A 15,839-nucleotide genomic window follows, 5' to 3' on the forward strand; every position below is an offset into this window, starting at 1 on the left:
CGGCGCGCGCCTACTAAAATTCTACCAATTTTCACAGTAGAAGCAGCATTTGCATGCACATGAACAGCCTACTTTATACCATGCAGGCATATACGCGTATATGTTCTAAAATAGCTGGGTCTCTGGGCGTAAGCTGGCATACGCACGTACATATGTGCCCACGCTCCGGTATCAAAGTTATCCTCTAAGAGAGGACTGTAACATCTAACATTGTGTTTGAGGGGTGATTCCTGGGTCCTAGAGGGGACACCTAGTTCTAAGGAATATTTATTGATCGATGGTGCCTCATGTACTCTCTTTGGCCTTCTTCAAATCCACTCTAAAACCCCTCCTTTTTGATGCCATTTTTACACCTTTACAACCTGATAATTTCTCTTTCAGCTTTATTGATTTTAACCCTTTTCTTAATAAATGAAATTCCCAATGTTTCTTTTACATTGTATGTTGGTCTTGATTAGATTGTAAGCTCTATGGAGCAGGGACTATCTCTTATGTGTTTTTGCACAGCACTGTGTACATTGATTAGCACTATAGAAGTGATAAGTAGTAGCAGTACTGGTAGAAGCGACGGGGGTACAATAAAATTACTTTGCATTTTTTAGGTTCCCTGTGGCTTTCCCCATTAGGAATTCCTTGGTGTTCATCTCTGGTCTGATTAGAATTACATAACATTTGGGGAAGAATATACAACCCAACAACCCAGAACTGGAGGACAAAATTGCAAATATTTCCACAGCCACCGTGTATTTCCCTCTTGTGCTTAGGTAAGCAGGGATGAAAGAGAGCCAGACAGCAATGAATATAAGCATGCTGAAGGTGATGAACTTAGCCTCATTAAAGCTGTCGGGTAACCTTCTAGCTAAAAAAGCTACAATGAAGCTGATAGAAGCCAAAAGCCCCATGTATCCCAGCATGCACCAGAATGCAATCAATGACCCTTCATTGCATTCAAAGATTATCTTCCCCATCTGAGATTTCATGCTTATTTGGGAAAACGGGGGAGCCACGATCAACCAAGTGACACAGATGAGGACTTGGACCAGGCTGCAGGCTAACACCAAGGTGCTGGGCAGTTGTGGTCCTACCCATGACCTTAGATTGCTGTTTGGCTTGGTGGCCTTGAAGGCTATGGTCACTATGATGGTCTTGGCCAACAAGCAGGAGATGCAGATGACGAATACAACACCAAATGCAATCTGACGCACCATGCAGACTGGGTTTGTGGGGTGGCCTATGAACACTAATGAGCAGCCGAAACACAGGATAAGGGCCAATAGCAGGAGGTAGCTCAGTTCACGATTATTCGCTTTCACAAGTGGAGTGTGGTGTTTCCAGATGAAAACTGCAAGTATAGCGGCTGGCACCAGGGCTCCTAGCACTGAGGTAACAGCAAGCATCATGCCCAGGGGTTCTTGGTAGGACAGAAACTCAATGGACTTCTCCTGGCATCCGTCATTTCTCTTGGTGGGCCATTGGTCATCGGGGCATTTCATGCAATCTGTGGCATCTGTAGAAAAAAAGAGATTCCATGTGTGGCTTAGATCAGGGAAAATCATTACAGGAATAAAATGAGAAAGTGAACATGATTTATCTTTACAGAGGCATTATCCTTTGCCAACTACGTTTTGCCAGAACTTGTTGAGTTTTAAGTATGAGGGGGATAGTAAATTGCTGGGCTCCGATTACTTTCTACCAGGACTTTAACCCCTAACCAGTGACTCACAATTTGATCAAACACCTGATTCCGCGAGATTCTGTAATGGGAGGGTATTTTTTGGATTTGAGATTAATGAACTGCTACTGTGGTGCCTGCAATGCCATCCTAAAGCTCAGGTACTGTAGTTTAGTTGCAGAAATCAGTTACTATGCCAGGTTTAATGCAGACCTGCCTCTACAGGGTTAATGTTCAGGCTGAGAGTGAGGGAGGATGAGTATGCTTAGCCTTTAGGATCCCTGCTGACCTGTCTTGAACCAATCAGAGATGGGAGTGTGCCTCAGAGCCAGTGCGGGCCTGCACATTCTGCTTGGGTTTTCTTTCTCTTGTGGATTTTCTTCCAGAGTTACAAAACTGGTGCCAGAAAAGGGCTGAGTCATTAGATACAGGCAGAGTATCTAATCCTGGAGACAGGAATGATAGTGTAGCCCCTAAGCCATTGAAGAGCTGTGAAAGAACATTAACTATTGAGGCTTTTAAATGTATATTTCCTACTGAACCATTCTGTATTTATGTACTAGGGATGTGCATTTATCCTGGTTTGGCCACCCCGAAAATCGAAGCGGATTTTCCCGAAATTTCGTGAAAATTTGTTTTTCGGGGTTAGTGCGCACTAAGCCCGAAATTCGGGGTGGCCGAAAAAAATCGGCCCAAACCGCGGGAAAACGAAATTTCCCGTGGCAAGCCGATAACGAAGGCTGAAAAAAAAGGTTTGGCCGAATCACATGTCTATTATGTACTGTAAGAGAAAGATTGATTTTGTTTCCTCTTCAGGATTTTAGTTTAGGTTTTTATTGGGTGGGTTTGGATTTTTATGTATTTAATTAATGTAATATTTCATTTGTTATATGTTACTGAGTTTTTTTGTATTTATGTCTGTTTTGGGTTGTATTGGTATTATAATAAGTGTGGTGGGTAGGTTGTGTTGGATGTATGCAATTATTTAATTATTGTTATTATGTATTGTTCATGCTTGCCTTGAACTTTATGTTTGTATTTTTCAGATTAAGATTTATGAATATATAGATTTATTTGTATGTATATTTTAATTAAAGACATTTTGTGATTTATTTGTTAGAATCCAGTCACCTTCCCAGATACCTCAGTGGCAGATGTTCACCGTGTGGCTTGGAGCTGCATTGGATGCTCTGATGCGTGTGATCCTGGGACCCAGGAAGAGATGCTTAGAATGTATGTGCACCATTGGTGCGCACGATTCAGCACACGTTGCCGGGAGAGTCGGGTACTTGCCCCGATGATGTCACTGACTCAAGACTACTTAGCTTGGGGGGGGGGCGCTGTTGAGCTCCGAGGGAGATGGCTGCCTGAAACTTCATTTCCCGTCAACTTCTTTTCGTTTTTGCTTATTGCGGAGTATTAAGCCACTGTTTCTGCCTACTTGTGCTACTCTCTGCCTTCCAGGATGTCTATCCCCAAGTCAGACAAGATAGAAGCAGCCTTTGCAGCTGTTTCTGGATCAAAATGTACCAAACATGATCCCCGACACCAGAAAAGCAGCCGCCGAATAAAAATGCATCATCTTCTGATCTCATCATTACCGAGCTCCAGCAAATGAAAGAAATGCTACGACTGAACACTGAAACTACCCGTGCTATTAAAATGGAGCTGGCTGATTTATCCTTGGCGGTGGCTTCCTTGTAGCCGCACCTCAACTTCCTGGAACACCAGGTCAGCCTATGTGAGGACGCCATTGCGGATTTGAAATCGACCTCCATCAAGATGGCGGCACTGCAAATTGACATCGAGGATCTCTCTAATCGCAATCGCAGAAACAGCCTATGTATCCTCGGGATCCCTGAAGGCAAGGAGGGCACTAATATTCTCTCTTATCTACATACCTTAATTCCGGCATGCCTACAGATCTCATTTGGCCTGCCACTGGAGATAGAATGGGCACATTGTCTTCCGTCTCACTCCACACCTAACACACCATTTCCTCGTCCGGTGATCCTGAAACTACTGCGCTACCAACACATCTTGGCTATTTTACAAGCTTCAAAATTGCGCCAGTCAATTCATTTTGAGTCATTGAATCTTTTTATTGTGCTGGATTTGGCCAAAACAACAGCACAGAGTAAAAGAACTTTCTTGGCGCTGTGTCCTCAACTTTGGGATGCTGGTGCTAAATATGGCCTATTGTATCCGGCCAGGATGAGGGTAACAAATAATAATTCTACCAATGTCTATGATTTGCCAGATGATCTGCATTCTTATTTGGCCTCTTTGCCTGCTTCTTCAGCCATGGTGGGTTGAATATACTGTTTTCCTTTTTTTTTTTTTTTCTCATCTGGATGCCTTTTTGGGGGGGCTGGACTTCTTATTTTTCCTTCTGGATGGACTCCTTCACCTTCATCATTTTCAAGCTTTGTTGACTGTGATCTACCTTCTTGGCAGCTGCCTATAACTTTCTTAATTCTCCAGTTCTATTGCCTACTAGATATTCTCCTTACAATACTTTTACTGTTTTTTTTTCATCATACAACTGATATCTCCGCTTTCAATACCCCGCTTATTGTTTTCTGGAGTTTTGGGATCGCCTATTCCTTGTCTCACAGACTCCTTCCCTTATGTCCATATGTGGGATTGGCGTGGCTCTTTTTTGCTCTGCCTTTGCTGGTAGATGATCCTCTTCCTTTACGTTTATTCACACACTTATGGACACACATGGTTTGGTGGATCTTTGGTGGCTCTTACATTCCACTGATAAGGATTTCAATTATTTTTCATTTCCACATTAATCCTACTTTTGTATTGATTATTTTTTAATTTCTAAAAGTCTTTTAAATTTGGTTTATATGACAAAAACGTTTCCCATCTTGCTCTCAGATCATTCTTTGATTTCTCTCTCTCTTCACTGGAACCTTACATTATGTGATACACCTATCTGGCGTTTTAATGCGGTTTCTTGGAGGATTCATCTTTTATTTCTCAAATATTGACCACCATATCTGATTTTCTTGCTATTAATGAGGTCCCTCAGACTCCCTTACCCATTAGTTGGTAAGCTTTTAAGGCCACTCGTAGGGGTATGATTATCAGTTATTCTGCGCACCTTAAAAAAATCATGTCTAGTGAATTGTTGCGATGGAGGAAATCCGGAAGTGGATCCTTAGGCCGACCGACCCGAGGGAACAGTCGGTAGGCAGAACTCCCACTGGGCAATTGGAGCTTCACCTGGAAACCCGTGACTCCTCCAGAGGAGCTGTGGGAGCCCGGGTCGCTAGGACTTAGGAGTCTTCGCCCTGGAAGTCCGAGGTCCCCCCAGGAGGAGCCCTTAGGGACCCGGACCGCTGGGACTTAGGCGAGGACGAGGAAACCCAGGAGTGGAATACGAACCGGAGTCTTGGCAGGCGGCGAGCAAGCAGGAGTCGGGGTCACGAACCGGAGTCAAGGCAGGCTGAAGGCAAGCAGGCGTCGGAGTCACGGACCGGAGTCAAGGCAGGCTGAAGACAAACAGGAGGAACAGGAACGACGGCAACTAGCTCTTCGGGTGAAGGAACCTTGTTGCAAGGCAAGGAAGGCTAGGAACTGCAGGGCTTAAATAGCCCTGCAGCGTCTGACGTCAGGAAAGGAGGAGCCGTGCTTTCCCGCGCTGGGCCCTTTAAAAACAGGGCTCAGCCGCGCGCGCGTGCCTAGGGGGCGGGGCTAGCCGCGGGAGGACGCCGGCGGCGAAGAGAGAGCCGGCGCATGGCGCCTGAAGGCCCTGCAGACCCGCGCGGGGTCGGAGCACAAGGAGGGAGCTGCACCCGGGGTCCCGAGTCCGCGGATCGCGTCAAGGCTCCGGGACTCGGAGAGGAGGTAAGGGCTCGGGCGCCACCGTGGCGACCGAGACCGCAACAGTACCCCCCCTCTTACGCCCCCTCCGCCGAGGGCCGGGTTTCCCGGGATTGTCCAGGTGGAATTGAGTTAGCAATGATTTGTCCAAGATGTTCCGAGCTGGTTCCCATGAGTCTTCTTCGGGACCGCACCCCTCCCATGCCAGCAGGTATTCCCAGCGACGGGCGTGGAAGCGAACGTCCAAGACCTCCCGTACCTGATACGTATTCTCCCCAGATGTAGGTGACGATAGTGCGTCCGTGGAAGGATGGTGGAATCGGGAAAGTACCACCGGTTTCAACAAGGAGACGTGGAAAACGTTATGGATGCGGAGTGAAGACGGAAGGCGAAGTCTGTAGGATACTGTTCCTATACGCTCCGTAACTTGAAAAGGCCCGCAGTATCTGGGAGCCAACTTACGAGAACGGTTAGGTAGTTGGAGGTTCCGGGTGCTTAACCACACCTTGGTACCCGGCAGGAAAACTGGCGCTGGACGTCGATGACAATTAGCGAACTGCTGAGACTTCTTCGCTGCAGTGGTCAGTCTGAGTTGAATCCCCTTCCAGAGATGATGCACTTGACGTGCTGCGGTTAAGGCAGCTGGTGATGGAATGGGAATAGGAAGCTGTATCGGAGGCCTTGGGTGACGACCAAACACAATCTGGAAAGGTGTTTGTCCCGTGACCGCATGGGTATGATTGTTGTAGGCGAATTCTGCCCAATGCAGAAGAGAAACCCAGTTAGTTCCCTTTTCGGAGATGAAACTACGGAGGAAGGTTTTAAGAGTGCGGTTCGTGCGCTCCGTCTGACCATTAGTCTGGGGGTGAAACGCAGTGGACAAATTTAACTGTACCCCAAATTTCTTACAAAGGGCACGCCAAAAACGGGCCGTAAACTGTGGTCCTCTGTCCGATACGATACTCTGTGGTAGTCCATGAGCCCGGAAGATGTGTAGAGTAAACAAGAGCGCGAGTTCAGGCGCAGAGGGCAGCTTAGGCAAGGGTACCAGGTGAATCATTTTTGAAAAGCGGTCTACGGTTACCCAAATCACCGTATTACCTTCCGAGGGTGGCAGATCCACTACAAAGTCCGTGGCTATGTGGGACCATGGTTCCGCGGGAACAGGCAGCGGCTGCAGGAGCCCCCAGGGCCGACCACTAGACGGTTTTTGCCGGGCACATACTGGGGCGGATTTTAAAAGGAGCGCGAAAAGCCTACTTTTGTTTGCGCTCCAGGCGCTGGATTTTAGTAGATACGCGCGGAGCCGCGCGTATCCACTAAAATCCTGGATCGGCGCGCGCAAGGCTATCGATTTTGTATAGCCGGCGCGCGCCGAGCCGCGCTGCCTACCCCCGTTCCCTCCAAGGCCGCTCCGAAATCAGAGCGGCCTCGGAGGGAACTTTCTTTTGCCCTCCCCTCACCTTCCCCTCCCTTCCCCTACCTAACCCACCCGCCCGGCCCTGTCTAAACTCCCCCCTTACCTTTGTTGGGGGATTTACGCCTCCCGGAGGGAGACGTAAATCCCCGCGCGCCAGCGGGTCGCTAGCGCGCCGGGACGCGATCTGGGGGCGGGTCCGGAGGGCGCGGCCACGCCCCCGGGCCGCCCCAGGCCATAGCTACGCCCCGGGCCCGCCCCCGGAACGCTCCCGACACGCCCCGAAAATGCCGCGCGGTTCGGACCCGCCCCCGACACGCCCCCCGACACGCCCCCTCCGAAAACCCCGGGACTTATGCGAGTCCCGGGGCTCTGCGCGCGCCGGTAGGCCTATGTAAAATAGGCTTACCGGCGCGCAGGGCCCTGCTCGCGTAAATCCGCCCGGTTTTGGGCGGATTTACGCGAGCAGGGCTCTGAAAATCCGCCCCACTGGGCACGAATCCACATATACTCGTACATCTTGACGAATTCGAGGCCACCAGTAATAGCGGTTTAGCAGATCGAGCGTCCTCTCCCTGCCGGCGTGACCCCCCGAGAGGGAGTCGTGGGCCCAGGCTAACACCCTCCTGCGATCTCTGCGGGAAACCACAACTCGTCATAGAGTGGAAACTGTGGTACTGGCTACCTGGATTCTAGCGGGATCAATGATGTGTTGTGGGAGGTCTTCCTTTCCCTCCTGGATTTCATAACGAGAGAGCGCATCAGCCCGTACATTCTTCGAGGCGGGACGATACTTCAGTATGAAATCGAAACGGTTAAAGAAAAGGGACCAACGTGCTTGTCTGGGATTAAGTCGTTGAGCCTGGTTGAGGAACTCCAGGTTTTTATGATCTGTATAAATCGTGACCGGATGAAGAGAGCCCTCCAACCACTGTCTCCATTCTTCCAGCGCAAGTTTGACAGCCAGCAACTCCTTATCCCCAATGCCGTAATTACACTCGGCTGACGAGAATTTTTTGGAAAAATAGGAGCAGGGTAGGAGATGTCCGGAAGTAGAGGCTTGCGAGAGGACCGCCCCTACAGCAATATTAGAGGCATCGACCTCGACAAAGAATGGCCGCGTGGGATCCGGGTGACGTAAACAAGTATCCCGGAGAAACGCCTCCTTTAATTGTTCAAAAGCCTCACAAGCCCCCTTAGGCCAAAGATGGGTGTTTGCCCCTTTCCGAGTTAGAGCGGTTAAAGGTGCCACCAATCGAGAGTACTGGGGAATAAAGTGTCTATAGAAGTTAGCAAACCCCAAAAAACGTTGCAACGCTTTAAGCCCCTCAGGACGGGGCCACTTCCTGATGGCGGACACCTTACTGGGGTCCATCCGGAAACCAGTAGAGGACACAATATACCCTAGGAAGGGTAACGACTCTTGCTCAAAGAGACATTTTTCAAACTTTGCATACAAATGATGGTCTCGTAAGATCTGGAGTACTTGTCTCACATGTTGCCGATGGGAGGTAAGATCCGGGGAATGTATGAGAACATCGTCCAAATAGACGATCACGCAGGAGTGCAATAATTCTCGCAGAATCTCGTTCATCAAGTGCTGGAATACGGCGGGAGCATTGCACAGTCCAAACGGCATCACTAGGTATTCATAATGGCCGTCCCGGGTGTTGAACGCCGTCTTCCATTCATCCCCGGGACGGATTCGAACCAGATTGTATGCGCCGCGGAGGTCCAATTTAGTGAAAACTTGGGCCCCTTGGAGTCTATCCAACAATTCCGGAATGAGGGGAAGCGGGTACCGGTTCTTCTTGGTGATAGCATTGAGCCCACGGTAATCTATGCAAGGCCGCAAGGCTCCGTCCTTCTTTGCAACAAAAAAGAAACCTGCTCCCGTGGGAGACTTTGAAGGGCGGATGAAGCCCTTAGCCAGATTCTCGGTGATGTATTCTGACATAGCCCAGGTCTCAGGCTGAGACAACGGGTATACCCGTCCCCGAGGGGGAGTAGTACCCGGGAGCAACTCTATCGCACAGTCAAAAGGTCGGTGTTGCGGTAACAATTCTGCTTTTTCTTTGGAAAAGACATCCAGAAAATCTGCATACCGAGCCGGTAATACCGGAGAGGTGAGAGCCAGCGGAATCCGTTGGAATTTTTTCGCTTGGAGGCAGGATTGGAAACACTCAGAACTCCACTGAGTAATCTGAAAGTCCTTCCAGCGAATCACAGGAGAGTGTTTTTGGAGCCAGGGTAAACCAAGGACCACCGGATGTACAGCTCTCTCCAAAACCAACAACGAAATCTCCTCTGTGTGCAATAAGCCCGTCTGCAAAATCAACGGTAAGGTCTCTGTGGAAATGCACCCAGACAAAAGAGTACCCTGAATAGAGGTTACCCGTAAGGCAGGAGTCCTAGATCGTGTAGGAAGATTCAGCTGTTGCACCAGATCCTTAGTAATGAAGTTGCCTCCTGCCCCGGAGTTGACTAGGGCTTGCGTGAGGAAGGAACCACCGGGATATTCCAAGGTTACCGGTATGGTACATTGAGGAGCAGCGCTAAGGCAGCCTAGGGGACACTCCTCCCTTACACCTAGGCGCGGGAGTTTTCCGCCCGTTCCTTACACTGTGCAAGGTAGTGACCCTTACCGCCACAGTACAGGCACAGCCTCAAGTCGCGGCGTCGCTGCCTTTCTTCGGGCGACAATGACGAGCGGCCCAATTGCATGGGCTCGTCAGAGGAAGTTGCTGGTGAAGGTGCAGTTCCCCTTGACCCCGAATTCGAGATCCTAGGAGTCACGGACGTCAAGCGTCGAAAAGGGCGCCCCTCTTTCGCCCTCTGCTGCAAACGCCGATCAATTCGGCCCGCCAAGTCAATAAGGGAACTCAGGGTCTCCGGCAGATCCCGAGCCGCTAGCTCGTCCTTAATACGACCGGCTAAGCCCTCTAGGAACACGCCCCGAAGAGCTTCATCCTGCCAGCCTACCTCGTGGGCGAGCGTGCGGAATTCCAACGCGTAGTCCGCCAAAGTCCGCGTTCCTTGCCGGAGCTGGAGTAACTCTGAGGTAGCGGAAGCCTGTCGTGCTGGCTCATCAAAAGCCGCTTTGAACTCTTCCACAAAACGGTTCAAATCCCCCAGCGCTGGATCATTATTCTCCCACATGGGGGAAGCCCAGTTCAGGGCCCGTCCATCCAAAAGGGAAAAAATGTACGCCACCTTGGTGCCATCTGTAGGAAACTGGTTAGGCAATAGTGCAAAGCGCACATAACATTGGTTTAAGAACCCTCGACACGCCTTGGCATCCCCGGCATAGCGAGAGGGCGCTGGAAGCTGCGTAGGGGACTGGAGGGTTACCAGTGGTGCTGGAGCGGGTACTGGTACCGGAACAGGTGCGGGCGGCTCGGCATCCATGCGAGCGGCCAGCCGCTCTACTGTTGCAGCCAGGGAGTCCAGGACCTGCTGTTGCTGAACTAACCGCTGGGCCAAACCCGGAATGGCCTGTAGCCCGGCGAGGTCTGCCGGATCCATGGCCTTGCAAACTGTTGCGATGGAGGAAATCCGGAAGTGGATCCTTAGGCCGACCGACCCGAGGGAACAGTCGGTAGGCAGAACTCCCACTGGGCAATTGGAGCTTCACCTGGAAACCCGTGACTCCTCCAGAGGAGCTGTGGGAGCCCGGGTCGCTAGGACTTAGGAGTCTTCGCCCTGGAAGTCCGAGGTCCCCCCAGGAGGAGCCCGTAGGGACCCGGACCGCTGGGACTTAGGCGAGGACGAGGAAACCCAGGAGTGGAATACGAACCGGAGTCTTGGCAGGCGGCGAGCAAGCAGGAGTCGGGGTCACGAACCGGAGTCAAGGCAGGCTGAAGGCAAGCAGGCGTCGGAGTCACGGACCGAGTCAAGGCAGGCTGAAGACAAACAGGAGTCGAAGTCACGAACCGGAGTCAAGGCAGGCTGAAGACAAACAGGAGGAACAGGAACGACGGCAACTAGCTCTTCGGGTGAAGGAACCTTGTTGCAAGGCAAGGAAGGCTAGGAACTGCAGGGCTTAAATAGCCCTGCAGCGTCTGACGTCAGGAAAGGAGGAGCCGTGCTTTCCCGCGCTGGGCCCTTTAAAAACAGGGCTCAGCCGCGCGCGCGTGCCTAGGGGGCGGGGCTAGCCACGGGAGGACGCCGGCGGCGAAGAGAGAGCCGGCGCATGGCGCCTGAAGGCCCTGCAGACCCGCGCGGGGTCGGAGCACAAGGAGGGAGCTGCGCCCGGGGTCCCGAGTCCGCGGATCGCGTCAAGGCTCCGGGACCCGGAGAGGAGGTAAGGGCTCGGGCGCGACCGTGGCGACCGAGACCGCAACAGTGAATTACTTGATTTAGATTCTCAGACCAGCCACGTGGAATTTCTGCATATATCTACCTGGAATAGCAGAGTTCTTGCTTCCTTATATAAACTCAAATATCGTACAATAAACTTTTAAGTGCTTCTGCGGGTAAATCCATTTTCCTTCAAAATTCCTGTTACTATGCAGAAAATAACAAGTCTGGGTGACTATTGGCTACTTATTTACAGAGGCTGAAGGAACAGAAGAGGATTGTTGCTCTTAAGTCCAAGTCTCGTACCTTGGTCATCAAGAGGGAAGAGATTTTATGCCAATTTCATGATTTCTATAAAGATTTGTCTTCCTCTGAATCACAGCATGATCCCACTTTAATTACTAAGTTCCTCTCCAATTTTACACATCCTACTTTATCATCTCTAGAGAGTGACCACCTGAATGCTCCTTTAACTGTCTGTGAAGTGAAGAAAGCTCTCTTTTCTCTACAAGTGGGTAAGGCTCCGGGTTTCGATGTCTTTTCGCTCAAATTTTATAAGGCATTCTCTTCCCTCTTGGATCCTAAGTTGTATGCTTTATTTTTGTATATGGGAACCCAGGATCCAACTTCTTCTTGCTTTAATGAAGCTAAAATTGTGGTTTTTCCTAAACTGAATCGGCATCCGCTATCTCCAGATAATTATCAACTCATCTCTTTCTTAACACTGATTATAAGACATTAGCTAAAATATTATCCTCCCATCTGGAACAGGTTCTGGATAAGCTTATACACCCAACTCAATCTGGTTTTATGAAAGGTCAATTTATTACAGATAACTCCCGCTTATTTGTGGATATACTTCAAATTTATAATAATTTGTCTTCCCCTTTAGTGGCGATATCCCTCGAAGCTGAAAAAGCATTTGATCATGTGAATGGGATTTTGTGTTTGAAATCCTTTGCTGGTTTGGTTGTGGCGCTTCTTTCATTTTCTATATTAACTCTCTTTATTACCCGCCTGCCACCTCTGTTTCAATTGATGGAGCGTCTTCTGACTCATTTATATTGCACAGAGGTACGAGGCAAGACTACCCACTTTCTCCCTATTTATTCAACCTTTTATTGGAACCTTTATTGCTTGCTTTATGACAACACCCACATGTTTTAGACCTTACTTGTAATAACATGGAATATAAATTATCAGCTTATGCTGGTAATTTAATTTTATATGTTTCTCAACGTGAGATATATTACCTCATATTATTTGACATATTTCCTCCTTCTCTCTTATTTTTGGCTACCATGTTAACTAGAGGAAATCTGAGATGATGCCTTTTAATATCCATGTAACTTCTTTGGCCTCTACATTTTCTACTTTTCTATGGGTTACTAGTAGGGATGTGAATCGTGTGCCCGATCGTCTTAACGATCGAAATTGTCTGGCAGGAGAAGAAAATCGTGCTTGGCACGATTTTTTAGTTAAAAAATCAGTTTTTCCATTTAGTGCGCACTAACGGGAGTTAGTGTGCACTAACAGAAAGTTAGCGCACACTAACCATTGTTAGTGTGCACTAGCACAAAAAGATACAATTTGACACTTTTCAGGGCAGTTAAGGTCAGTTTAGGAATGAATACGTATTCCTATTGGCTACCCTCTTATTTATTCATGTTACCAAGGTTCCCACTGACAATATATGGGGGATGGGAAATGGAAACGGTTGGTAGCTTGACAAAAAAAGTAATGTGATCAGTCAATGTGACTAGAACTTGTGCCCTATCCCTGATACCAGGAGTGTTGTGATCTTCCTGCATGCAGTGCCCTATCCCTGATACCAGGAGTGTTGTGATCTTCCTGCACGCAGTGCCCCATCCCTGATACTGGGAGTGTTGTGATCTTCCTGCACGCAGACCCCTATCCCGGTTACCGGGGGTGTTGTGATCTTCCTGCACGCAGTGCCCTATCCCAGTTACCGGGGGTATTGTGATCTTCCTGCACGCAGTGCCCTATCCCTGATACCGGGAGTGTTGTGATCTTCCTGCACGCAGTGCCCTATCCCTGATACCGGGGGTGTTGTGATCTTCCTGCACTCAGTGCCCTATCCCTGATACCGGGAGTGTTGTGATCTTCCTGCATGCAGTGCCCTATCCCTGATACCGGGATGTGTGCAGGAAGATCTCAACACCCCTGGTAACCAGGATAGGGCACTGTGTGCAGGAAGATCACAACACTCCCAGTATTAGGGTTAGGGCACTGCATGCAGGAAGATCACAACATGCCCGGTATCAGGGATACGGCACTGCGTGCAGGAAGATCACAACACCCCCGGTAACCAGGATAGGGCACTGTGTGCAGGAAGATCACAACACTCCCGGTATTAGGGATAGGGCACTGTGTGCAGGAAGATCACAACACTCCCGGTATCAGGGATAGGGCACTGCATGCAGGAGGATCACAACACTCCTGGTATCAGGGATAGGACATTGCAAGGTAGAAGATCACAGCTCTCGAGATCCTGCACAGGGCAGTGCAGAGAGGAAGATCACAACACTCCCGGTATCAGGGATAGGGCACTGCATGCTGGAAGATCACAACACCCCCGGTAACCAGGATAGGGCACTGCGTGCAGGAAGATCACAACATGCCCAGTATCAGGGATAGGGCACTGTGTGCAGGAAGATCACAACACTCCCAGTATGAGGGATAGGGCACTGCATGCAGGAAGATCACAACACCCTCGGTATCAGGGATAGGGCACTGCGTGCAGGAAGATCACAACACTCCCGGTATCAGGGATACGGCACTGCATGCAGGAGGATCACAACACTCCCGGTATCAGGGATAGGGCATTGCAAGGTAGAAGATCACAGCTCTCGAGATCCTGCACAGGGCAGTGCAGAGAGGAAGATCACAACACTCCCGGTATCAGGGATAGGGCACTGCATGCTGGAAGATCACAACATGCCCGGAATCAGGGATAGGGCACTGCGTGCAGGAAGATCACAACACCCCCGGTAACCGGGATAGGGCACTGTGTGCAGGAAGATCAAAACACTCCCGGTATTAGGGATAGGGCATTGCAAGGTAGAAGATCACAGCTCTCGAGATCCTGCACAGGGCAGTGCAGAGAGGAAGATCACAACACTCCCGGTATCAGGGATAGGGCACTGCGTGCAGGAAGATCACAACATGCCCAGTATCAGGGATAGGGCACTGCCTGCAGCAAGATCACAACACTCCCGGTATCAGGGATAGGGCACTGCATGCAGGAGGATCACAACACTCCTGGTATCAGGGATAGGACATTGCAAGGTAGAAGATCACAGCTCTCGAGATCCTGCACAGGGCAGTGCAGAGAGGAAGATCACAACACTCCCGGTATCAGGGATAGGGCACTGCGTGCAGGAAGATCACAACATGCCCAGTATCAGGGATAGGGCACTGTGTGCAGGAAGATCACAACACTCCCGGTATCAGGGATACGACACTGCATGCAGGAAGATCACAGCACTCCCGGTATCAGGGATACGGCACTGCATGCAGGAAGATCACAACACTCCTGGTATCAGGGATAGGGCACTGAGTGCAGGAAGATCACAACACTCCCGGTATCAGGGATACGGCACTGCGTGCAGGAAGATCACAACACCCCCGGTATCAGGGATAGGGCACTGCGTGCAGGAAGATCACAACACTCCCGGTATCAGGGATACGACACTGCATGCAGGAAGATCACAGCACTCCCCGTATCAGGGATTGGGCACAAGTTCTAGTCACATTGACTGATCACATTACTTTTTTTGTCAAGCTACCAACCATTTCCATTTCCCATCCCCCATATATTAAACCATCACGTCAGTGGGAACCTTGGTAACATGAATAAATAAGAGGGCAGCCAATAGGAATACATATTCATTCCTAAACTGACCTTAACTGACCTGAAAAGTGTCAAATGGTATCATTTTCTGTTAGTGCGCGCTAACAATGGTTACTGCACACTAACTTCCTGTTAGCGCGCACTAACTCCCATTAGTACGCACTAACCAAAAAAACCGATTTTTCACGATAAATCTGGGGAATTTCTATTGTATCGCACTCTTTACCGATTAATGACAATTTAAACCTTATCTGGACGATAATCTAAATCGTTGAAGAACGATTCACATCCCTAGTTACTAGTGGTTTAAAGTATCTTGGTATGTATTTCTGTCCTACACTTGATCAAGTTATTGCTAAAGCTGCAGATAAAATATGTGCAACGGTATCTGACCTTACTAATCAATGGTTCCCCTTACATCTTTCTTGGTGGGGCCGTTTGGATACTATCAAAATGGTCAAAGTGCCTACAATTAATCTTTTACTTCGTATGCTTCCTATTTTTTTTTTTTTTTATAAAAGATTTTATATCAGCTTGGATAGAATGCTCCCTTTATTTTTGTGGAAGCATAAGACTCTACAGAGTGCTCTGTCCACACTTAAACTACCTAGGGACAGTGGTGGTGTAAAGTTACCCGAATTCAGAGTGTATTTCAGAGTGTATCATTCAGCATTCATTTTACACCAAGCTACTGCCTGATTGGCAGGTCATGTTCCCGATGTTACAAAACCGATTTTTAT

General features: G+C 49.3%; 1 protein-coding gene across 1 annotated transcript in view; it reads right to left on the reverse strand.

Annotated features, from left to right (window-relative positions):
- Positions 1-356: 356 nt before the first annotated feature.
- The window catches only part of LOC115081111 (vomeronasal type-2 receptor 26-like), a 40,815-nt gene continuing 25,332 nt past the window's right edge, over positions 357-15,839 (reverse strand). The window contains exon 2 of the mRNA XM_029585623.1: positions 357-1,507. Within this exon, the coding sequence (XP_029441483.1) occupies positions 585-1,507 (923 nt within the window). The 3' untranslated portion in view covers positions 357-584. The remainder of the gene's footprint in view (positions 1,508-15,839) is intronic.

The sequence above is a fragment of the Rhinatrema bivittatum genome, chromosome 19, assembly GCF_901001135.1.
Source record: "Rhinatrema bivittatum chromosome 19, aRhiBiv1.1, whole genome shotgun sequence".
Classification (NCBI taxonomy): Eukaryota; Metazoa; Chordata; class Amphibia; order Gymnophiona; family Rhinatrematidae; genus Rhinatrema; species Rhinatrema bivittatum.